The 25,881-nt window shown below is 38.9% G+C and overlaps 2 protein-coding genes across 2 annotated transcripts in view; one reads left to right on the top strand and one right to left on the bottom strand.

Annotated features, from left to right (window-relative positions):
- Positions 1-14,088, top strand: part of LOC114361870 (mucin-5AC) — a 23,677-nt gene extending 9,589 nt beyond the window's left edge. The window contains exons 2-4 of the mRNA XM_028317085.1: positions 9,123-9,217; positions 9,397-10,138; positions 10,227-14,088. Of these exons, the coding sequence (XP_028172886.1) occupies positions 9,123-9,217; positions 9,397-10,138; positions 10,227-12,802 (3,413 nt within the window). The 3' untranslated portion in view covers positions 12,803-14,088. The remainder of the gene's footprint in view (positions 1-9,122; positions 9,218-9,396; positions 10,139-10,226) is intronic.
- LOC114361871 (activating signal cointegrator 1) lies at positions 13,774-25,881 on the bottom strand. The gene is made up of 13 exons (XM_028317086.1): positions 25,736-25,881; positions 25,520-25,644; positions 24,874-25,059; positions 24,261-24,379; positions 23,818-23,966; positions 21,060-21,223; positions 20,088-20,260; positions 18,027-18,196; positions 16,169-16,290; positions 15,056-15,152; positions 14,360-14,457; positions 14,142-14,225; positions 13,774-14,040 (listed from the first exon to the last, which is right to left on the bottom strand). The coding sequence occupies exons 1-13, from the start codon at positions 25,801-25,803 to the stop codon at positions 14,018-14,020; spliced, it is 1,578 nt and encodes a 525-aa protein (XP_028172887.1). The 5' UTR covers positions 25,804-25,881; the 3' UTR covers positions 13,774-14,017.

Here is a 25,881-nt window from a genome sequence, read left to right as displayed (position 1 = left end):
TTTGGACAAATACTTAGTTGCCAACTTGTTGCATTGTAACGCCTCATTCACATCACTTAAAACGCCCAATTCCTGGTAACCCTGTATAACCTTCTTCTATGGCTATGGTCACAATGCATCGTAGCTTTTACTGCAACAAAACATTGATTTACAATGGATTTGGTTCCCATCAAACAACTTCATAGTACTTTTTGCTTGGACAATGAAAGTGAACGATTTTGCGATGGTGACGCGCCAATCGATTGTTGAAATTGCCGTGAGAAAATAACCGGGTCATTGAACTTTCTTGTTAAATAAAAATTAGCTTTGTTTACTTAGATTTACAATATTGACCTTTTTTGTTAACTTATCAGCTCTCTTGTTAGGCATTCGCTTCGCATGTTCTTATGATAAAAGACTCCTTCTGGTGCTCTCCTAAAGGTACAGAAATTTGAAGCATTATCACTGGTAGGTACGAGTACCACCTACTATAATAAGACAGAACGGAATACATAAAAGTATAAGCAGATATATGAATAATACATAATGTTTATTATCTCAAATTTGATACTTAATTGTAACCATCGTCCAAAGTTACCAAATTTGATACTTAATTGTACTATAAATAGAAGTACCAAAGAAAACCTGGCCGTCCACTTACCACCTCATATTAAAATTTCACTTTCGATATTGTTTTATAACTTAGAAACTGTACGAGCAATGGGAAGTGGCGGCGACCGCCATCGCTGGACAATCAGTTCCGTTAGCACCTCGTCTCATTCGCCTCATTTGTGGCGTTTCCTGACGGTAGCTGGGATTTAACTTTCTTATTTCACGGTTAAGTAATTGGCTAATAGACTGAGCAAATGTACCTCTCGAATCAGTTTAACTCGTGACGTACGCTATTGATACCTACTCAGAAACTAAGTACCTAATAGAAGTAACAGCTTAACTTTGAAGCTTGAATTATGTACAGATAAGAATGTAAGAAGAGAAGTAGAAGCTTGAAAATTCACATTACGCTAACAAGTTCGCGGAAATTGTACCGATGATGGTCACATTTTCCAGAGGCGGATCTGGATCAGCTTACTTTAAGCTGATGCAAAATACCAAACCAAGATTGCTTGCAATGTTTTTGTTACTTACAAAGTCAGTTCTTATGTATAACTTTTATTCGAACTTAATTACAGAAACGGAGATTGAATGCATGCAGTGCATTCGTGCATAGATTGTGAGTATGGTGACCTACTCAGACGTTTCAAAAAATACAGGTATTTCCTCAATAAAATTCAATATTCACTGGGAAAAATCGTAGTTTACGATAGATTAACGTGCTGTCAACTGTACAATACTGTACATTGTAATAGAGATGGCTGATGAGATTTTAAATATTTTGAAAGATAACTAGCAAAGAAAATGATGAATTGTTTGTTATCTATAGTGCAATCAAACAAATTAAACTTAAGTATGCACTTAGGCCTGTATTTATAAAACGACTCTCGTTTCAGACTCAAGCTCTACTTAGTTGAATTTATTGCCTTTTAAAATACCTAATATTCGCTGCATCTCTACAATATGATCTAATTGGTAGCGCATTTTCTTACATAACTTTTCAATTCCTATCATTGGAGGTCCGAAAATATTTCTCATACAATTTGATACCATAATGATCATTCTTCATAAAAAATTTAAAACCTACATATTTAAAAACATAATCATTGATATTCATAATATCACTAATCATACACTTAGTTTTTACTAATATTTGTTTTCATATATTTTTCTATACTAATGATCGAAACTCATAATCATTCGAATAAATAACTATAATATTCATAAATGTGATGTATCCTAATATTTGTTTTCATAAATTTATTACTCATAAGTGGTATTTATCCATATTATTGAAAAAATTGAAAATCATTATGTCTATGTTCGTATTAAATCGTATTTTAACATTAAATTAATTTGAAATGGTCCAAAACAGGCAATATTTTGTGCCACAAAACTAACGTGACAGAAACGAATCGCTGCAAAACCGACTCCACGTAGTCTTGTCTGCCCTACCCCTAGAGTGTAATTTAAAAGCCGGAGGCGCGGAGGGAGGGCAGCCCTCGCCCGCTGTAACGAGGCTCAGGCGCCCGGGTGAGCTGGAGCGGCTGAGGCTGGTCGCCGAGGCGCCGAAGGCGCCGATGGCGATCCAAAAAGCCGAAGCTGCGGAAGCAAGCGTGGGTGCCTGAGCCTCGTTACGCAAGGGCGGAAGGGCTGCACATCCCGCAGCGCCGGAGACGAGGAGATACCAATGCATGCTGCATGCTTGCTTTCATGCTGCATGCTCTGCATGCTTATCTACTCTATTAAATTATATATGATTTTTTTAAAGATACGAGTATGTCTGTTATAAAGTAAATTATTCTGAACAACAACATTATGAGTTGAAGTATGTTCTTAGTAACAACATTATTAATTAAAACAATATGATCAATGAATGTTATGAAGAAAAAAGATCTGAAAATAAAAATTATGTATTTTAAATGGTTCTTGGTAGTAACAGTATTGATAAAAAAATTATGATTACTAACTGTTATGAGCTCCGATGGTAGTAATAAAAATGTATGAATAAAAAAAGTATGAAAAATAAAATTATGAAGAGAGATTATTATGAACACAAATCGGTAGTAAGACAAAGAATAGGATTTAGAATTTTATGTGAGCCAATATAGAACCGATCTAATTAAGTATACTTATCTGGTGTTAACGAACTTGTTTGTTTAATAATTCAAATGCAAGCAATTTCTCCATTTCACTTGAAAAAGAAGTACCTAATCATTGCATACGAGTTTAAGACATTAAAATAGCGTGCGCGAGATTACATGATTTATGTAAGATAATAACGATTATTTGTCATTCTGGTTTAATAGGTACAAGTTAAATACGTTTTCAGTATTATTTACACAAATGTATTAAGCGCTTACTAAATTTTACTTACTTTGGAACTATGTAGTATTATATTATCTGTGCTTTGGATTTGAAATTCAAGTAAAAGTATTGTAATAAGAATAAGTTTTATTTGTTACATACTTGCTCTACATTAATTTTATCTGTCAATTAAAGTTAGAGACATTACTACAAATTAATGTTATTTATTGATAGTTTACTTAACCTACACTGATTTAATAGCTACGATTTCTTAGATAACTTATCTACCGATGCAGTTGTCGAGTCAATCGCCCAAGCAATATTAAACAAATCGCCGTTCTGCAATGACTACCGTTACCATGCATTACAAACGGACAATCAATTCTATTTACATTTAATCAGGAGCTTCGTGTTCGAAACGTGCGCAGTCGCACTGCACTCGCGTTGTCGCACGGGAAAAGCACTTTTATTTTCAAGTTTACAGAATGCATTTTTACTTGCGGATCTTCGAGCGTGTGTGGTGTTTTCTCATGCGCGATGAGAGCATAAAAATGTGGCGGATGATGTTTTCTAGAAGCGAATATCTGGAGTGAAACGAGTACGGCCGACGCCGCGAGGCGTGACGTATCTAGCGTGGCTGTGTCGCGTCGCCCCCTGCTAAATTATAACCACAAAGTATAATTAAAAGATTCTGGCTGTTAATTGTTTAGCTAATAAGTAAACCAAATGCAACGCGAGGAATACGCGTGGTGATCCGTTTAGAGACATTTCTTAACGCTTGGATATTGAATTGGTGAGGCACGCTCTATCGCATGTAACTTTGAGAATATGATTGTCACAAAATGAGATTTATCACACGAGACAGCAAGGCCAGGGCAGAAAAAGCAGAATCTTTTAGAGGATTCCTAGAGATTGCTGCAAAATCTACTTGTCTGGTAACAAAGGAACTAAAATCATTATTAGCTGAACACTATTTATTTATTATTTCAGTCATCATAGAGATACCTTAACTGCTATGAGAGAAAAAAACACAATTACAATTATTTTTTCCTCTATCAAATCCTAATCGTACAGTAATTAATTTAGACAGTAAATTATTTATGATCTTTTTTTTTTTTCATTTTTTTTTCTCCATTAAATTCACAACCAATTTGCGCAAGAGCACTTGTGCCTTCAGAACGAGCAGCGAACACCATTCATCGTATGCGCATGATTATAGGCAATAACTTACGACCATAAAAAGCACTCTTCATCGATGGGTGAATATAATTTCTATTTTACAGCTATCTTACAGCTGTTGCTCTCTATGTACGTAATATAGTGTTGTTCATTATTATCTCTATATTTTAGACATGTGTACATGGTTATGGCCATGGTAATTATAAATGTAAGATATTGATAGTTCATGGCATAGCACATTAATTTGTTTTTCTTTAGAATCACATTATATCGTCGACAAATAATCGTCGAGACATAACCACGGTAATACTATCATAAGTATTACCGTGACATAACCGTCGAAAAACACGCTGTAATTAAGAAATATAATAATCTACTTCTTGAAATTACGATATTTATTTATTTATTTGTAATAGGTGTATGTATGTATACAAACAGTTTACAGTCTAGGCTAGATCGTTATGAAATTTGTGAATTTCTTCAAAATGAGTAGTTATCTTTTTCATAACAGAGCTCTACGCTCAGCGCTCTACTTTAGATTACTATTTTGAATTACAAGTAGTATTTTTATACTTAGTTTATTGTATTCTTGTAAAATGTCTAAATCACTACTAGACCAATTATAAAACTTCTGAAAAAAAAACTTTTGCTATTGATTACAATTTACATAATAAGGTTTTTGATATTACCTAAAACCTATTGCGAAGAAGGTTTACGGTTGCTGCACAAAAGGTTCTTGCTCTACCATAGGTACCACTTATATCGACATAACTTCTCAATGGTGGTCGTTGAGCATTGTCTCTCTCGGAAATGGGATCGTGGCTTATGTAAACGAAGTCATTGACTTAAGATGCACTACTCTTCCCACTTAATATCGGTAATAGATACATAGATAAACACTTTATTGTACACCATACAGAACAAGTAAAAGAAAATAGAGACGGCGCTATACACAGATCAAAGAATAAATTAAGAAACGGCACAATTTACGCGATCTTAGCGCTATAAGCGATCTCTACTAGACAAACCAGTGGACAATTTAATAAGGACTTTATGATAAATTATAAAAATACTTGGATATTCTTGCATACCACTACTTGTCCTTAACCACAGCCCAAACGAAGCAAAGCTTATACTCGTACTATGCGAACCCGACAACGATATAAACTTACTATATATGGCTTATTAACATACACTGTATAACTGCTTTAGTTAAATCAAATTAATTAAATGATACGATTGATCTAGTTTAAAATAATCGGATCTAATTTATTACGCAATGTATTTTAAATTCTGTTTCCTGTAATAAATGCTGACCAATATGACTGAATTTCTTCCGCCACTTCTTCTCTGCATTATACAACAATGCAACATTAGGATAGTCACGGAATAATATAATTTTAATTAGCTCTAAAATACTTTGAGACCCCTCAGGAAATCGAATCTGCACTCCTTATATCATAAATGATTCAATTTATGTGCTAATCCTAACTGCTATGGACTAACCATACATGAGGAACATGAATACACGATAGACTTGCGTAGTCCATCAACTTGTACTTTCACTGAACTCATAAATACACACCTAACTTGGCTTGATGAGGTCATTTATATTCTGTCACTTTAGATCATTTTACGACTCATAATAATAACATTATATTTATGACGTTATGTAACAATTGTTCAGAGAAATAGTATGATGTGAAATAGTGTTAATTGCGTTTAGACTTTTATGGAATCGGAAGCAAAGTTCTCATTATAACTTTACAATTTTTAGTAATACTAATTGCTTATCATTAATTTAATTTTGTGTCATTTATGTATTTATAATGGACTTTCATTAAATCAATATGTAAGTTTATTATAGTTCTTTTACCTCTAGGTACCGCACTAACAAGCTAGCTTAGTTGATGACAAAAAAGCTTTTAGGATTAAAGGGCATACTACGAGTAAATAAGCCTAATAATTAATTTGAATTTAAAACGGTTGAGATAACCGTAACACAATTTATTTCTAAGACTCTACGTGGAAAAAATAGTAGAATACACACAAAAATTGTGGAAACTAGCACACGATGTGTTTGTTGAAGCATGTGTAAAGAATGCGACGGCCGTTACATATTTATTAACGTTTATCACCGTGTGATGGACGGACCAGACCGTATCGATTCAGAAATTCGCGAATTCTTCAACAATAATGCGATTTTAATGAAGAAATTTAAATGGAAAATAACCAATTACAATTGCATTAAGATCTATCTTATATGTGAGGAAAGACAAGGGTTTTGGAGCTTTTTCAATTCATTTCGACTTCGATAGTGTTAATTAGTTCATTTACCTAAATTATGAGTTCAATCACTCAAGATTTACACTTGAGAATCTACAATCACAGGCTTGAGTTCATTCTCAAGTTTGAAACGAATTTTGAGCTTCGTCCAAGACTCTACAATACCGGCTTGAGTCTGTGCTAGCGTTTGAATTGAGTTTTCTAACATAACAGTGGTAAATTATTTGTGAAACAAATCGTAAGTCATCGCACGCTGACCGGCGCAATCGAAACGTTTACGTGTGGTTTACGTTACGGTAGAAAACGTACGTGACTCGCGCGACGCGTACGCACCGCGCACGCGCATAGAAAGTGACGCCATCGGAGCCTTTCTACGCTTTTCCACGGTTAAAGTGTCCAGTGGGAAATGTAATTATTTATTGGACATGTTACACGACGGTTTTGTAACATTACATTTTAAATTAGGTGTGTAGGTACACTTTCAAAAGTTAATTAATAGCCCTTACTGTTCGTATTACATTATGACGTCATGATTCTAACATGAAAACGTAAAAGTAAAGTGTCACACCTAATTTATTAGATCACACCTTACCAGGATGCCAGATGAGATTGCGAGTTAAGTCCCGCATAGGACTGACTGAGCACTGAGCACAATAAATTATTTTGAAAGAAAGAACGAAACAATATTTATTTGGTATCAAAGATATTATTTTTTTCTTCTTCTTTTGTTAATGGCGATGAAAAATTACAGAGAATATTTCGGTAACATAACGAATAAATATACAAGGCTACCACATAACTTATCGGCTTGCTATTTACGTGAACGCAAGCGAAAATAGCTTTTATTTTTTCATCATTATTTTCTTCTGATTTTCAAAATAGTTATCCGGCTTCTGCGTTCATGCAACGTATTATTATAACATCGAAATCGCTTAACAAAGTGTTTCCATTGGTTATTGGCACTATTAGCAAAGCGTGGGAACTCTATCACTCGGTCAGTCGGTTCTGCTCTACATATTGTCAACTCTACCGTAGAAGGAAAAGCCCTTTCATGACTTTTTCTGTTTTTGTAGAGCGATAAATAGGTTAATTGAAGTATTGTCAATCTATGTTGGTAATTAGTCGCTGCTCTTAAAATCTGAGTGTTTCTTATGACAATATGGATAATGAGACACCTTCTTCTACTTGTCGTGTCGAGAACAAACCTACACAGTGTCAGCCCAAAACTCAACTACAAGAGTTAATGAATGAGACACTGATAAAGGCGGATTTCTTAGTGAAGAATTAAACATAAGAAATTGGCAATACCTCAATAACATTTTGTTAGAGAAAATAATTGATTTCAATGTCAAATTGCTGGTCTGGTGAAGGTTTATAACGCCACAGTGGGTTGTAATAATATGTAGAGGCAAGTTAGTTAATATGTAGAGACGAACATTTCATATCCGAACTAATGGATATGTTATTACCGAGTATGTTATATGTACCATCGGCAACAGTGTTAACTATCCATTGCCTGTCATGTCGTCTCGTTCTATTGCAAAGAATCACCATTTGATGAGAGCGAGAGCAAAAACGGAAATGGATAGTTAACAGTGTGGCTGTGTGTACATTAATGTTTACCCGTTATCTTAAACAACTACCTTACAAGTTCTGCAAAGTTTGGGGCTAGGTAAATTGGTGATAGTTGTTGGAAATCCATCATTTCATCAGTAAAAAAACGTGTTTTCATTGCTTTCCCAAAAGACGTCAGTAATAACAGATAATTTGGTCATTGTGACTTGCGAAAAAACTTTTGTATGTCCAAGTACTGTCGGCAAAGAAAGTGTGACAGGCCGTAATAGCTGTTATTAATTTAAAATTTGATGACAACCGATTCACCAGAACTAAAGAGGACAATTTCTAAGCTTGTAACAAGGTAACCACTTTAGCTTCCGCTTGTACATCAAAGTCCTATGACTTGCTAAATGACCTGTTATTATGGTGCTTAAAAAATCACGCTTTTCTATACGTGTTGTACTCACCTGCTGGCATAATTCATATCGAACAAAAACCTTAGAGTTCTTCCTTAATTGATCATTATATTCACATGAACGTGTATTGAAAAACCCGAACATAACGTAATGTTATTTTTTGCGTCAAGTTCTCATAAAGCGAAGCCAATCAACCCTGAAGTAACCCAATTATAATGAAAAAACTAGACAATACATGTTCCCTTGTTATGTTCCGTTACATACAGTTCAACCCGTCTGGCTAGATAGCGTCAGGAATAGGCATATAATTATCGATTTGCTTCTGATAAATTGGAGAGACGTCGACCAATAACAGATGACTAGTAAATGTCGCAGGAAGGCGCTGGATGCAGGCCGCTACCAATCCGCCGATGTGAAATCATTAGGGGAGGCCTATGTTCAGCAGTAGACATCCTGTGGTCGATTTAATGGTGATGATGAAGAAATTGAAGAAGGTCCTGTTCCTGCAATGGGGTCTAAATGACCTGATGATGATAAATTCATCATCATCATCATCATTTCAGCCATAGGACGTCCATTGCTGAACATAGGCCTCCCTCAATGATTTCCATGTTGATATATTGGTAGCGGCCTGCGTCCAGCGCTTCCCTGCTACCTTTATGATGTAGTTGGTCCACCTTGTTGGTGGACGTCCCACGCTGCGTTTTTCGGTACGCGGCATCCACTCCAGAACCTTACTGCCCCAGCCGTCATGATAATGACTTACAGTTGTTTTATTTATTCCAGGGGCACGGCTATGGCTGGCGGCTGCAGGGCTGCAGCTTCTCCTGCTGACTGCGACCGGAGCCAGGCACCACCGGCGCTCGATGCCTACCCAAGCAGTAAGCTTCCTCAATATAACCACCATATTTTAAACTTTATGTGGACGGAATAAGCTTTAAAAGGAATTAAAGGTGGACGCTCAAGTACCTATACCTCCTGTTTGATATAACCAGACAATCAAATATTTAAAAATCGCTTTTGAAAATATGAGGTCGTCAACATAAGTAATTCTTTTCAGACATTACCAGTATCGAAAGGTGGCTGGAGGCCGGTCGTTGGCTCTGGGGGCCTAGTCTACGGGTCTTACGGCACCGCCTCGCTGCACGCTCCAACGTACAAATACCCTCTGCCAGTTCTGGATCTGTACCAGTCGTCATCACGTCCACTCGCCACGAGAGACTCGGCAAAACTGACGTCAATAGCGCAGTCTTACCGCCCGACTACCCTCAGAACAGTGCAGGCCGCGCAGCCCGCGCCACCCGCGAATCAACCTATCAACTCCTACCACAACCCCTTCGTGTTCACCAACAACGGAGTCTCGTACAAATACATCCAGAACTACCCACTCGACAGCGTCGTCATCAGAAACCCCCAGAACCCATACGCTGCGAGACCAGTATTCAAATACTCGAATAACAAAATCAAGCAGCAGCCGCTGCAAAACACTGTGCTGCAGCAGTTGAATAACGTACAGCCAATCCAATTTGGTCAGTACCAGACTAGTAAGCCATTGGATGTGTTTAAGAAACCGGTCGAAGGTTACGCCAGACCGACTGAAAATAAACCTAACCAGTCAGGCACGGAAATATATAAGCCTGAAGTGTACAAGCTTCAGGACAGCGAACCCGCGCCGCAGCAGGTCAGTCAGCAAGTAAAGACGGCGCAACAACAACAAGCCTTGATTGGAACACAGAAACCACCCCATAACCCGTATCCACACTACACGTACCAAGATCCTGTTTACCCCCCGAACATTCTAGGTAAGAGCAAATAATAAAATGAGACTATGCCTACGAGTATTGTTAAGGATTGTCGTATTGTTATTCAATTACATTTTTATGTTTTCAGGGTCATTTGGCGCGTTTGGCTTGCAACCAGTGAAAGGATCTTACCCAACCAAGACCACATATTTGCCCCCGCAGCCGAATAAACAAACCATATTCAACTCATTCAACTACTCACCCTCTTTTAAGACCACACCGACCATCTTTACCTCGACTACTCCCAAGTTACAAACCACTGTCAATCATATACCATTCGCACCCACTGTCATTGATTACAAGAGCACGTCCACAACACCACCAAAACTCAGTCAACTTACCCCAGCAAAAATTGATCCCAATGCTGGAAACAAAGGCTCTTTCAAAGCCAGTCCTCAGGACCCATTCATCAAACACTACCAAAGCGACTATAACAAAATAGCCGTGACCACTTACAACCCTGTCCAGACTACAACGCCAGCGAGCAACCAGTTTAGCTTCGATTACAACTACCAGTTACAGCAAAATAATCAAGCTCAAACCTTCTACGATCCACAGACTCAGAACTACAACTACCAAAAGAAGAAACAGAAGATTCACGACAGCGTCGCTGCCGGAGTCAATCAAGCTACTCATCAATATGCTTCACCACCCAAATCTGTACCTAGTTACGAAGTCATTGAAACAACAGAATCTGACGACATAGTTACACACTCAGCGCCTCAAGTTTGGAATCAGCAACCGTACGACAGTAATCCGAAGACGACAGAAGAGACGGTGACCAAGCAACTGCACCCCGACGTAGGGTTCAGCAAATACACAACGACTCCCGTTGCCGATCTACCCGAAGAATACGCCATTGTGACCGAAGCCGAGAAAGGCTATGAAAACTCTTTGGGCTACGACAGCGAAGTCGAATCCCAAAGCAGGCGGCCTCTAGGCGACGACTTCGAACCGATCGGCAAGCACAAGCTCAAGGATTACTACTATAAGGTATCAACTCCTACGTATGAACATTACAGCACCTCGAAACGAACGAAAAAGCCCACAGAATCTTCCAGACTTACAGATGCACCTGAAGTAACTACGTATAATATAATCAAAGAGACTGTTGATGACAACACCGAGGCTTTACCAACACTGCCGCCTTACAAACATTTCAAGAGACCCTCGACCACAGATACACCCATTGACAAGGAAAAAATTCGTAAGCGGAATAAGAACCGAAGACGCCGCCCTCCACTAGCAAATATTAACCATAACAAAGAATCTGGTACCAGTACCACACGAAAGTATGTACAGTCTACCACAGAACTACCCCAAACTACTGAGTCCGATGAAGTTCACACTATCAGGCCAAGAATTAGGCCCGCTAAGCTAAAGCAACAACCTAACTTGACCACTCCCAGTGTCACAACTGATTCCACAACCAGCGCGGTGCCCACAATCTCACCAACAGCTCCTACGATTATAAAAAAGAAGCTTGTCCGACGCCCTTTAACTACAGTGACTGACAGGATTGAAACTACCACGCAGGCTTACAAAGATTATGACAATAGCAAAGATTCGTCGATCATGAAAATTGCGAACCGACCACAATATCCGAAGATAGGGTCTACTGAAGAAATTCCAGACTTCAGCCATAAACAGGACGAGAAGGACACTCCAACTAGTGACGTAGACGTCAGCTTAGAATCGATAAAATCAAGCGCAGACGCAGCAAAATCATTTGCTTTCCACAAAGATGTTAAACCTATTGAAGCGAAATTGGAAACCACAACAGAATCATTCAGGGTAACAAACGAAGTAACAGAATCGACATCGACCAGTAGATCAGAGACAACATCAGGAAATATAGCTAAAATACAAAGGCCAAGACTGAAAAATAAGTTCAACCGTACAAGATTCAGTGTTAAAGATTATAGAAACCGATTGAGTTCCACGACCAGCACCACAGAAAGGTCGACTGAGTCAACTCCTAAACTTAGATTCCTTCACAGGAAAGCTACAACTGATTTCAACACTGAAAGTGAAACGACGACGGAAAGGAAGAAATTCATGCCCAAAGACCCACGACACAAAGTAGCGAATGGTTCAGAACTAAATGAAGAAATCGAAAAGGAGATACATTCGATAAGACATCCTTCCAGACAAAGGCAAACGACAACAACCACCGAGAACGCTGAATCCACCACTCAAAAAATATCATCGAGAATCAGAAATGGAGTGCGTAGGCCAAAACCTACGGAAGAAACAACGGAGACGACAAGTCCGACCACAGTTCACAGCAAAAGACCACAGAGGAAGAAGATAACTGATTCTGAGTTAGGAGAATCCGTTCAGGACATATCAGTGACCGACAGCACAGTTATCTTCGACCACAAGAACGACATAACTTCAGAAAGGACTCGATCTGAGAGTGCGATTATGAAGATAGCTGACAAGAAGCATCATGACCACCACATAGAGCATCTGTTCGAGCACTCCAAACGGGTTTCTGACTTGACCCTTGCTGCTAGCAAGGACTACAACACTCCTGGTATGTTCAAAACTGTGTCTTCGAATAGCAGGAGAATACCAAACTATTTCACCATCGCCACCGATGATCCCATCCTGCCCATTGAGGCGTTCTTCCCTCAGCTGAACCAAAAGAAGGAATCGTAACGTTCCTTTTTAGTTAAGTTTGCAAAACCAAATCCTTTTTGACTGCCAAAGTAATTAAACTTCCCTAAGTTATTGTGCTAACTGGCTGTATTATATTTTAATGTATTTATGTATTTCTATAGATGATATTTTTTGTATTATTACAAAAACTTTTTGAATCTGGCTATGAAAACAAAATTCGGTACAGTGAGCAGGTCAGCCATCACAAAATTGTTAATTTTCTCAAATATTTTGAACTTTACATTTTTAATGTAGGGATCGAAATCAATAACGAAAGTTATTTTGTGGTAAGTTGAAATGCTTGCATAATAATGAAAAAGATATTTGTGAATATTGAACAGTGTCACAATTTTCATAAATATTATAAATCTGGGCTAAAAGTATGCAGGATTCAATCTTTTACAAGACTGGCATTTATATTTGTCACCATTATTATGAAATTAAATTAAAGAATGAGCTTTATTGCAGTAAAATGGTTTAAATTGTAGTAAGAATAAATGAAGTGTAGTAACTTATTAAGTACGCTTTTTCTAAGACTTAAAGAATGTTATTTTCCTTACAGTAGTTATTTTCTATCGAAAACTATGTAGTTTATTTATTTAACAAGATTAATTTTTAAGTAGGTACTTACACTGTCCATTTTTTTTAGAATAGGGCTTATTACTGCAATCTTATCCCGTCAGAGTGCAGCACTAGCAAAATTAGTTTTTAACAATAAGTGTCATTCAAAAGGTTATTATATTAAATTACATTACAATTTGATTTTAAAATACAGAAAATACTTAAATACAAAATGCATCAGTGCAACGTTTAAATTTGATTCGATTTTCCATTATTATTATCTATTTGTTGGAAATAAATACAACTTGACGCATCAAGACGGTTTGTGCTAGTGGCGCCCTCTGCGTAGTTTTGCGTAATATTCCCTATTGCTATGGCTCTCTTTACATAATATTTCTAAGAGTTGTTACTATTGTTATTAGTTTATAAGATAATCGTGTATTTGTGATGTATGATTGGCCAAGTAACGCGGTTATAACCGCAACAATTGAACTATATAATGTGCGGCTGCTTTTGTGTGTGTAGCGATAGCGAGTGAACGGGACTAATAAAACCTTAGTTGTTAACTGTGTAAATAAACGACTTTCATAACAATTTATGTGCTTTATTTATGAAAAAACAAACGCTTAGGAATATACTGAACTGGGACATATTTCACTGAAATTGTTGCCACTGGTCTGTAAATATGAAATACACTTTAGAAAATCTTTTGATTGATGGTTATTTTAATAGTGGAATAAACATGTAAAGCAAAATAAATAAATTGGTGTATATTAACCGGCATTGGCCTCCTCTGCTTGTATCTTGCTTATCTTCTGGATGCATTTCATGGCGGCGTGGTGGATAGTCTTGTCCAGTGCATCTGTCAAACAAACATTAAAAAATAAAATAAAACGGATTCAGGTATTTATATTGTCTAGTACATAAAATTCAAGATTAGTTTACTTTGTGACTAAATGGCGCTGATTTCAAGAATATTACAACACTTTTACTTACATATTTTGTGCTGTCCTTTGATCGGGAACCGGAGCCGCAAGCTGACGGGATTCGAACAAATGAACACGTACGGACTGTCACTCTCCCCATCTGGGTACCTGGGGAAATAACAAATTACAAGAACTACAAGTAATTAAGGTTTAATATTGCTATTTTATAAGACGAACGTCACCTCAGATGGGAATCAAACTAATGGCCTTGGTCTAACTGAGCTACGGAGTTATAAGTTCCATAATATTTTAAACTAATATGTTGGTTTTTTTACTATATTTTTTTTTATTTTACAGTACAAAATAAAATTTTTATAACGGTAAATAAGATATTTACCCTCCCGACGCCGTTTCAACTCGGTATATTGTGCAAATGCGGGTGGGTGAAGAAAATTCATCGCGCCGGAGCAGACTACGCCGCATCTCTTCAGTCTGCCCGCGACCATGACTGGTGCAACCGAGTTGAAACGTCGGGTGGGTAAATATTTTATTTACCGCTATAAAAGTTTTGTTGTAAAATCCCGTGAAGTGATAATTTTTTAGGTTTCATTCTATTTACATAATACCAGACATCCAAACTTTCGCATTTATAATATTAGTAGGATGTGTATTTTACGCCGTAGACCAGCGGCATATTTTTTTGACTTCGACACATGTCTCTGACGTCTGTCTCTCCATTATGGGTAAGTAGGTAACAGGTGCTCACTTCTTCTGGTAGTCCTCCTGCGGCAGGCAGTCGTCGACGGTGACGCAGCCCAGCAGGCAGCCCGTCGGGTAGAAAGACGGGAACTTCAGCTGCTTCTCTGGAGTGCAATATTTAACGTTATACAGGGTGTTAGGTAAATGGGTATATGAGCCGACACTAGCCCATGTTAACATGGTCATGGTATGGTGAAGTCAGAAAATTGATATCTTCATTTTAATTATTTTATTTTTCATACAAATCGGATTTTATAAAATTTATTTTGTATGAAAATTAAAATAATTAAAATGAAGATATCAATTTTCTGACTTCACCATACCATTTATATGACCATGTTAACATGGGCTAGTGTCGGCTCATATACCCATTTACCTAACACCCTGTATACGTACGAGCAAAAGTATGGAATCACCCTCTTGTATTTTGTTCCCAACGATCTGAATAACTCAATGACTATCTATGCATCTATGGTATCAGGTTAAAGTTTGTAATGTAACCTTTAAACTGGTACCATTTTTAATTTAATCTTCATAGTCGTTTAGCTACAAAGATTACTCAAAACGAATGGGGTGATTCCATACCTTTGCTCGCAAGTGTAGTTCTTTCAACTCACGAAGGCGAGTCAGCTTTACTTGTGTGTGTACGTTTACACATAACGATAGTGTAATGTCTATCAACACTTTTGAAAAACGAAGAGTAGCGAGCCACCACACATGTAAAGCTCACTCGCCTTCGTAAATTACAACAACTATACTCATTATTTAAAAAAAAAACTATTTTCTACTATTATATCACAATAATATAGACTGAAAAGATAAATTGTCTTATCCAATATTTCAAAAATAATATCCCTTTTTTTCTGTCAAGAAAAAAACTCGTCAGAAGAGCAGGGCCTACCCACTAAAATCCGACGATGCCCTCCTCCAATTAAGGACAATAATTCGCGGCTAGGTTGTCAATAAAATGAAGCCGCGAGTTATTGTCTAAAATTGGACATTCGTTTGTGGCTCCTTCCCAGGCTATGTTCTCTGCTATGCTCGCTCTCGAGCAAGCCTCTTCAACTTCGAGGGGAATGGTGAATCCCTTAGGTAAAATATACTCTTTGCCCTTTATTACCTGGATACAGCACACGGTATTGGTTCTCCAGGGCCCGTATTGTGTCTTGATCGGGCGGCTTAGCGGTGGACGCGATCCACAGTCGCCCACGGTGACTGCTATACCACGTGCGGCCTTCGTGCCTGCAACACAATGAGCACTTCTTGAAGACTGTCAGTTAGCTTGATTCAATGTCGTGGATTAGTCTTATTGTTAGAAAAGACTATTTGACACCATTCCTCAATAATTGTAGAGTGGGGCGTTGTCGCTGTCTGAGCGGTTATTTTTGAAACCTTTTAAACTCTCAACATAATTCAATGCATAATCTCTAAAAATTGGATTCAAATTGAATTTTAAAATTAAAAGTTAGATACTAATTGCTCTTAAGATAGGTCCCCTAGCTTTCCGCCCGCGACTTCGTCCGCGTAGAATTTTGTCTGTCATAGAAGAAAAACTTTATCGCGCGCTCCTATGTCCTTTCCCGGGACTCAAACTATCTCTATGCCAAATTTCATCAAAATCGGTTCAATGGTTTAGGCGTGTAAGCAAGACAGACAGACAGAGTTACTTTCGCATTTATAATATTAGTATAGAGTATAGATTTATTGGCCGTGGTGCATAACTTTTCTTAAAAATAGCCTTTGTTTGTCACCTGTCATCCGCTTTGCAATGGAGGGAAGTCGAACCTTAATTTCGAACTCCTCCTATGTTATTTTGATTAATTTCGTTGCGGGTCCAATGACAGTTTAACTTTCCCCCGGGACAAACTTGACCTTCATTGGTTGGGTTTTTATTGGCGGTCAAGCTGCAGATCATGGCTACGCAGGAGTTGCAGTGGTGGGAACGAGAGGTGGGAATAGCGCGTTAAAAAAATATAATATGAACCATTTAGTTCGTGAAAGTTTCCGCTGGGGCGCTGTACAATCCGTCATACATTTAATGACTCTTTTTTACGCAGTCGACATCGAATGCGTTTGATGTAAACCAACACTACGCCCTCTGAACTCTTCACATCTAGGTATTTTGCTTCTTGCCTTTCATACTCACATCTTGATCCCGTCCACGAGCAGCGAGGCCCAGGGCTGGTGCATGGAGAGGCACCGTGTCGCTCATTTCCTGAAACTCTGGTTCCTGGACTCTCGTTGCTTGGGACAGAGATGGCGCCTTCAGTACTGCCGCGTACCTTTGCCCTTCGCCTAGTAAAGACAGACACATCTTTTTTGTTTCTTGGCTTTCATACTCACATCTTGATCCCGTCTACGAGCAGCGAGGCCCACGGCTGGTGCATGGAGAGGCAGCGGCCCGTGTCACTCATCTCTTGAAGCTCTGGATCCTGAACTCTTGGAGCTTCGGACAGAGATGGCGCTTTCAGTACTGCCGCGTACATTTGCCCTTCGCCTTATAAAGACAGACACATCTTTTTTGTTTCTTGGCTTCCATACTCACATCTTGATCCCGTCCACGAGCAGCGAGACCCAGGGCTGGTGCATGGAGAGGCAGCAGCCCGTGTCGCTTATCACTTGAAGCTCAGGATCCTGAACTCTTGGAGCTTGGGACAGAGACGGCGCCTTCAGTACTGCCGCGTACATTTGCCCTTCGCCTTGTAAAGACAGACACATCTTTTTTGTTTCTTAACTTTCATACTCACATCTGACCAGGACAATCTGGCCAGGTGGGGATTCTTGGATGGCCTGAGCATGGAGTGCAGGTGCGGTTTTGTTCTCCAGTCGATGAAGCACCTGATGTCATGCCCTGAGTGCCCAAGCAACTGCACTCAGGAGGATTTGATTAGAGCTACTGACAACGCCACTCTAGTGGCGGAGTTTTGGGCTGACACTGTGTAGGTTTGTTGTCGACGCAAAAAGAAGAAGATACTCACATCTTGATCCCGTCCACGAGCAGCGAAGCCCAGGGCTGGTGCATGGAGAGGCAGCGGCCCGTGTCGCTCATCTCTTGAAGCTCTGGATCCTGAACTCTTGGAGCTTGGGACAGAGACGGCGCTTTCATCACCGCCGCCGCGTAACCTTGCCCTTCGACGGCTGAATCAAACTGTAAGACAAATCACATAGGAGTGGAATGAAGACATATAGACGACATTCATTGGTTGGGTTATTATGGCGGTCAAGCTGTAGATCCTGGCTACACAGGAGTTGCAGTGGTGGGAACGAGAGGTGGGAATAGTCCCGTTATATGGACGACCGCACTACTTCTATTCCGAGAAATTAGGATAAATGCAGCAAAATATTGCTGTTTGACATCAACGGAGTTTGTTAGTTTTGTTACGCAACGCTGTTGTCTTTTAATATTTTTTGTAGAACATTAGGATTTGAAAACTTAATCGAATTATGTTGGAAAACAAACACCTTTTTGTCTTCACATTGACCAGAGTGGTAATTAATCCCGGGACCACAGAGCTGGTGACACCTTAAAAGCTGTTGTGTTCGTCGGAAGTCGAAAAAAAAATAACAACTTAATTTTAGCGGTAGGTACAATTTTAAGTTTATGCTCTTCTATTTTAAAAGGCTGCCGTCCCCTAAAGGAGGCATGTTTACTCTACTGTACCTGCAAGAGACTAGCGTTGACCCCCGGCGCGATGTCCCTGCCACCATCTGTACCCAGCAGCGCGTGGTTAATGAACCCGGGAGGCACTGTGGTCCCACTACCGCCGCTCATCTCGCGGATCTTATCCTCGTCTACGTCATAGTCTATGGTGTTGTCTTAAAGAAGGAGTATTGTGCCAAAGATTGCAGGTTCGATCTTCACAACATACAGACATGGCGCTGGAGATAATTATTTACTTAAAGACAAAAGATAAGTATGTGTTCGGGACTAATCCCACTTCTCACCTCTCTTTCCCACCTTTGCAACTCCTATGAGTTGTGTAAATGTGAGGTAGGTATGTAGCCCATACAGTTACCATTCTTTCCCCAATCCCTTACCTTCCCTGGAATGACACACGTACCTGCAGCAGACTAGCGTTGACCCCCGGCGCGACGTCCCTACCGCCATCTGTACCCAACAGCGCGTGGTTGATGAACCCGGGAGGCGCTGTGGCCCCGCTGCCGCCGCTCATCTCGCGGATCTTGTTCTCGTCTACCTTAGGCCTTGTTCAGACATGCGTGATAACCGTGCGATTTCTGAGCGGTTTTCATTGAGGCACTGAGGGCTTAGTGTGATTTTACATCAAACGGCGTCACTAGCGAGCGCGTTAAAAAAATATATGAAGATTTTAGTTCTTGAAAGATTCCGCTAGGGGCGCTGTACAATCCATCATACATTTAATGTCACTTTTTTATGCAGTCGACATCGAATGCGTTTGACGTAAACTCACACTACGCCCCCTGAGGCGGTAACCGTGCGGGTACAGTTTGATGCAAGTGTACGAAAACTTCCCGGCAACCACGCGTTTATCGCTATGACTGAATGAGGCCTTAAGTGGTGAAAAAAGGAATAGTGGGCACAAAGGGAGTGTTTGCCCTACCTTCAGCAGAGCAAGCTGTAGATCCTGGCTACACAGGAGTTCAGCGGTGGGAACGAGAGGTGGGAATAGTCCCGTACCTGCAGCAGACTAGCGTTGACCCCCGGCGCGACGTCCCTGCCGCCACCTGTACCCAACAGCGCGTGGTTGATGAACCCGGGAGGCGCTGTGGCCCCGCTGCCGCCGCTCATCTCGCGGATCTTATCCTCGTCTACGTCATAGTCTATGGTGTTGTCTTAAAGAAGGAGTATTGTGCCAAAGATTGCAGGTTCGATCTTCGAAAAATACAGACATGGTGATAATTATTTCCTTAAGGACAAAAGATAAATATGTGTTCGGGACTAATCCCACTTTTCACCTCTCTTTCCCACCGCTGCAACTCCTATGAGTTGTGTAAATGTGAGGTAGGTATGTAGCCCATACAGTTACCATTCCTTTCCTTTCCTAGAATGACACACGTACCTGCAGCAGACTAGCGTTGACCCCCGGCGCGACGTCCCTGCCACCATCTGTACCCAGCAGCGCGTGGTTGATGAACCCGGGAGGAGCTGTGGTTCCGCTGCCGCCGCTCATCTCCCGGATCTTATCCTCGTCTACGTCATAGTCTATGGTGTTGTCTTCCACCACTTGACGACCTGGACAAATAAATTTAGTTAAACAAAATTTAGTTATTTAGTTATTTTTCCACGATGGAGAAGCTCTTGGCAAAATAAATATAATTCATCTAGGATTTACGAAGGACCAATTGCAAGAGGTCAAATATATTTTGGTTTTTCAGTTTCTTTTTATTTATATTGTCAATTTTTTTTCAAGATTTGGAGTTTAGCCAGTGAATGCATGAATGAATAACGCCCGTATTCGCAAACATTACTATGAGATCTCACCGTGCGTGTGGACGCACAGGGTGACACATGAACCAATCACAGAGCTCTATTCAACGCTCTTCTGCTTCACATAAGCAAGCATCGTTTGTAAATACGGGCGTGAGAGGCTTTTACTTTTAGATTAATCGAAATCAAAGGTGACTGACTGGCTGATGATATTTATAGTGATCTATCAACGCAGAATTGCAGATTGTGTGAATTTTAATGTCTAATTTTCCTATACAATGTATTTTGTTTTTGGAATAAATAAATTGAAATTGAAACGCACAGCCTAAACAAAAATATATTATAAAATAAAATATAAACAAAATATAATAAACCACTGGACGGATCGGGCTGAAATTTAGCATGCAAGTAGATGTTATGACGTAGGCATCCGCTAAGAAAGGATTTTACAAAACTCCACCCTAAGGGGGTAAAACGGGATCCACGCGTACATAGTTGCGGGCGGCCGCTAGTTAGTGTATAAGACCCTTTTAATAAACAATGAAAGAGTATTACAAAGAACATTCGTTTTTCTAGGCTAGTACAAAATTTAAATGAGACTTACCAGCGAAGTCAAAGGTCATCTTCTTAGCCAGACGCGAGGCGTGTTTCTTCTCGTGGAGAGACTCCTGGTACTTCTCAAGTTTCTCCTTCTCAGCAGCGTTGAGCCACACGCTGTTCGCGCTGAAATAGTCGCTATCGTCGTGTGTAACGTGCGTGCGGCGCTCGCTGGAGAAAGAAAGAGACAATGTTATGAGACAATAATCTATATATGTCGCAGTCGGATTGTATAATCCGCCGTTTTACATTACCACTAGGCATTTTACATTACATCTCTGTTTTGTAATACGGCGGTTCAACGTTTAGGCGGATTGTAATTGCGATACGTTCTTCAATACGGCGGCCCACGTTTAGCCGCATCGTACTACTATAGATTGTAGGGTGACCATTAGGGTGGTCCTTATTCCTACGAAAAAAATTTTTTTTTCTTGTATTTTGCGGGGCATCACGTAATTTGAATATACAGGATGTAAGGTAAATGGGTATATGAGCCGACACTAGCCCATATTAACATGGTCATATAAATGGTATGGTGAAGTCAGAAAATTGATATCTTCATTTTAATTATTTTATTTTTCATACAAATCGGATTTTATAAAATTAATTAAGTTAGGTTATTTTTCTTTAAGATAAAATTATCTTCACCGGCCATAGCCATGATTTCATATTTTTACACTAATAATATTGTGTAGGATTCCGCCGAACATCAGAATCCATAGCCACTTTGTCCGGCAGCGCCACGGTATTAAAAATAGGAACTAAAAACTGTCTAAGCGGCGGGTAATGACACGCTGTTTTACATTACGGCTAGCCGTATTGAAGAACGTTTGACGCCGAATACATTCCGGCGAATTTTCATTCAGCCGTATTCAATCCGGCTAAACGTTAATCCGGCGTATTACAAAACAGAGCTGTAATGAAAAATGCCTAGCTGTAATGTAAAACGGCGGATTATACAATCTGACTGCGACATATACAGTGTGTCCGGGCTTGTAGTGATCAAACTTTAAGGGCAAAATCTAGGGACAATTTTATCGATAAAAATACTTCAAATTTGGGGCCTGACCCATTTCTCGAAAAATTACATCGATTTAAGTTTTTAATTTTTAGTTTACACCTCTTCTTTAAAAAAACAAGTGAAAGCGAGGGTAGTTTAACATTAATAGGCAAATATTTTATATCGTGCGATAGCCAATAAAATTATCGATTAGTAGAAGAAAAAACAGACACAAATTTCATACATTTTATGGGAGTAAGAATGGATTGAATTAGAAAAATAAATTACTTTTTTCACTTCTTTTTCAGTTATTTTCCAACACAAGAAAAACCAGGTCGTTAAGGTATGTTTTATTTGCATTGTATTTTTAGTATTTGAGCTATTCTACAAAACGAATGTAAATTTATTAGTCTACGTCTATTAGTTTCGACGTAATTGTTGAACAAAGATACCCCTTCCCAGCGGTTTCCATAGTAATCGGAATAGGTTGTGTGATTCTTTCAGGCAGTGCATTTTCGCATGTCGCGTGCGCTATGGAAACCGCTGGGAAGGGGTATCTTTGTTCAACAATTACGTCGAAACTAATAGACGTAGACTAATAAATTTACATTCGTTTTGTAGAATAGCTCAAATACTAAAAATACAATGCAAATAAAACATACCTTAACGACCTGGTTTTTCTTGTGTTGGAAAATAACTGAAAAAGAAGTGAAAAAGTAATGTATTTTTCTAATTCAATCCATTCTTACTCCCATAAAATGTATGAAATTTGTGTCTGGTTTCTTCTTCTACTAATAGATAATTTTATTGGCTATCGCATGATATAAAATATTTGCCTATTAATGTTAAGCTACCCACGCTTTCACTTGTTTTTTAAAGAAGAGATGTAAACTAAAAATTAAAAACTTAAATCGATGTAATTTTTCGAGAAATGGGTCAAGCCCCAAATTTGAAGTATTTTCATCGATAAAATTGTTCATAGATTACGCCTTTAAAGTTTGATCACTACATGCCCGGACACACTGTATAAGCGAAAGGTGACACTGACTGGCTGGCTGACCCACTCATCACGAAATCTCAGAAACTACAAGTGCTAGGAGTCTCAAATTTTGCATGGGAGTTCCTTTTAGAACGTAGGCGCTAAGACGGATTTTGCAAAATTCAGCCCCTAAGGAGGTAAAACTTGATCCACGCGTACGAAGTCCCGGGCGGTCGCTAGTTTTAATATTAGGCTTTTAACAAAAAATATTCCAGTTTTCTCGTAACTCGTTCAGGTAAAAGGTTGGTTGATTCTTTAGTTTTACCAGTGCAGCACACATTACTTTCCTAGGGTACACACACTGCTCTGCTCGGGTACATACACGTTTTTCTCATAGGGTACACATTTTTCTCCTAGGGTCCACACTGCTTGTGACTCTTTATCAGTTTAACCAGTTCTGGAGCACACATTGCTCTCCTAGGGTACACACACAACCCTGCTTAGGTACACGTTATTCTCATAGGGTACACATTGTTATCCTAGGGTACACATTATTCTAGGGTACACACTATTTTCGCAGGGTCCACACTGCTTATATGAGGGTACACACACTACTCTGCTTGGGTACACGATTTTCTCATAGGGTTCACACTGTTTTTCTAGGGTCCACACATTTGGGGGACCTTCATTGGTTGGGTTTTTATTGGCGGTCAAGCTGTAGATCTTGACTATACAAGATTTGCAGCGGTGGGAACGAGAGGTGGGAAATGGAAATATTCCCGTTACCTGGTCCGGTCGTACTCTAGCAGTCGGTCTCTATGGCTGAGCGCAGCCTGCCAGCCCTGCGGCCTCGCGCGTTCCATTAAGCTCTCCTTCAGCTTAGCGCTGGCTTTGGTCTTCAAATTCAGTTCTTTCTGCTCTTCTGGGGTACAGACCTGCAATATAATGACGCAATTTTATTGATTGAGAAATAAATAAATGATCATTTATTTGCATTTGAAAAAGGGTACATTTAAGATTGTTACAGTATCATTAAGTTTAGCTTTTTCAGCCATTATAAATAAATAAATAGTACTGTTTGTATTTGCAAAATCATTCCTTCTGAATCTTTATGGGGCCGAGGAAAAATGATATTACCTCCTTCAAATACCTATTAGAAAATCCTCAAACCAATTATCAAGTAGATACAGATGTGATTAGTTTATGAAAGACAAACTGAAGGTACCTACCAAGTTGCCACAAAATAGACAGGGCCCTGAGCCCTCCTGTTTGCATACAACGCGGCCGCATTGTAGACAGTTGTTGATGAGCTCATGCTTTGATGCCTGGCAGTCACAGTGGTTTCGACCTGCAATTAGGCACATAGAATTCTTATATTAAAAAGAAGCAGCAAAGTATTTACCTTTTTTCCACTTTGAATATACTATACACTAGTAGGCTTCTGAAAGATCTATGTTTTTCAAGCAGTGTATTTACAAGTTGTATGGTATGTGGTTGCAGTCCCGTGACTGAAATATTTAATGGAAAGATGTCAAAAGGAGAATCTATGTTTTTCAAGCAGTGTATTTACAAGTTGTATGGTATGTGGTTGCAGTCCCGTGACTGAAATATTTAATGGAAAGATGTCAAAAGGAGAATCTATGTTACTTAAAACTATTTAACAACAAAAAATACATCATAGCTACCATATTTAACTACGCTTAGGCTGAGTTGCACCATCTTACTTTAACTTTGACAAACGTAAAAAAATCTGTAAACTCCATACAAAGAGCACCGTTATTGTTATTGTTGCAGATAAAATAATGTGATGCAACTCAGCCTTAGTGTTAATTCAACGCCTACCTTTTAACAAAACAACCTGAGCATTTTTCCCCTCCTGGGAGTAAAGGTTGACAAACTTGGTTTTTTTCTTGGACTTGGCTTCAGGCTCGGTCTCAGGAGGTGGTGCTTCCACCGACACAAAGTCTTGTGTTTTTTGCTGCTTATTCTTTGATATTTTCTTTTTTTGCGGTCTTTGAATGGAATTTGCTAAAATGTAACAAATATTTATTGATAGGATTATATTGAGAAACTCATGGAAAGACAGATAACATAAAAGACACCAACAAATTAAGAATCCTTTCATTAAGAAATAGTGAAAGGTCTAAGGAAGTAACATCCAACAGAGAACAAACATTATGATGAAATAAAAAATATTTAGCAGATAGGTATACAATTTCAGATAGCACAGTAAAATAAAGATTAATCCTTCAAGGCCCGCGAATCTACACACAATAGTTATGGCGTTAATGTATGCCGTCTGGGACGTTAAAGGTTAATATAATATGAGTTTAAGTACTAATAATGATTACATTTGTTGTGCAATATGGTGTTGCATTATAGTAGATTATTTTCAATTAATGAGATTTTCTAACAAGACTGTAATTATTACTGACTAGTATTATTTACTGTACACTTAATTAAGACTATTTATATTCCTTAAACTTACCTCTGGATGGGAATTTTCTTTTGACTAATTCAGACACAAAATTCTTGTGTTGTGGATTTTCGAAATCAAGAAGTGTCTTCAAATACTCGTTTAAATCACCCTCGTTTTCAATTGATAAAACATAGCTGAAAAAGAATAAAATTAAATCATTAGTTTTATTGAAGTTCTATGTACTACTGCTGGTATGCTATTATAGGTGAAAATTTATAATAAAACCTTATTAAATCTTCAGGAACTTGGAAGCCTAAGATTCTGGATAAACCTTCTGTTAACCATTGCTCCATTGTAGTGCATGCAGACTTGTAATTATTTAATTAAAATTTGAAAAACTTTTTCAACAAGTTCTACTAAGAATCCACGCG

The sequence above is a fragment of the Ostrinia furnacalis genome, unplaced genomic scaffold (genome assembly GCF_004193835.3).
Source record: "Ostrinia furnacalis isolate ACB-3 unplaced genomic scaffold, ASM419383v2 OfSCF6032, whole genome shotgun sequence".
NCBI classification, from domain to species: domain Eukaryota; kingdom Metazoa; phylum Arthropoda; class Insecta; order Lepidoptera; family Crambidae; genus Ostrinia; species Ostrinia furnacalis.
Note: the sequence above shows the minus strand (reverse complement) of the source record. Positions and strands in the feature narration are given on the sequence as shown.

What these genes read in the sequence shown, in the direction of transcription:
- LOC114361871 (XM_028317086.1), bottom strand. Translation starts at nt 25,803, where the DNA reads ATGGAGCAATGGTTAACAGAAGGTTTATCCAGAATCTTAGGCTTCCAA. An exon ending in AAGAAAATTCCCATCCAGAG is followed by an intron (nt 25,060 to 25,519) that starts GTAAGTTTAAGG and finishes GTTACATTTTAG; the next exon opens with CAAATTCCATTCAAAGACCG. An exon ending in GTCTATTTTGTGGCAACTTG is followed by an intron (nt 23,967 to 24,260) that starts GTAGGTACCTTC and finishes ATTATATTGCAG; the next exon opens with GTCTGTACCCCAGAAGAGCA.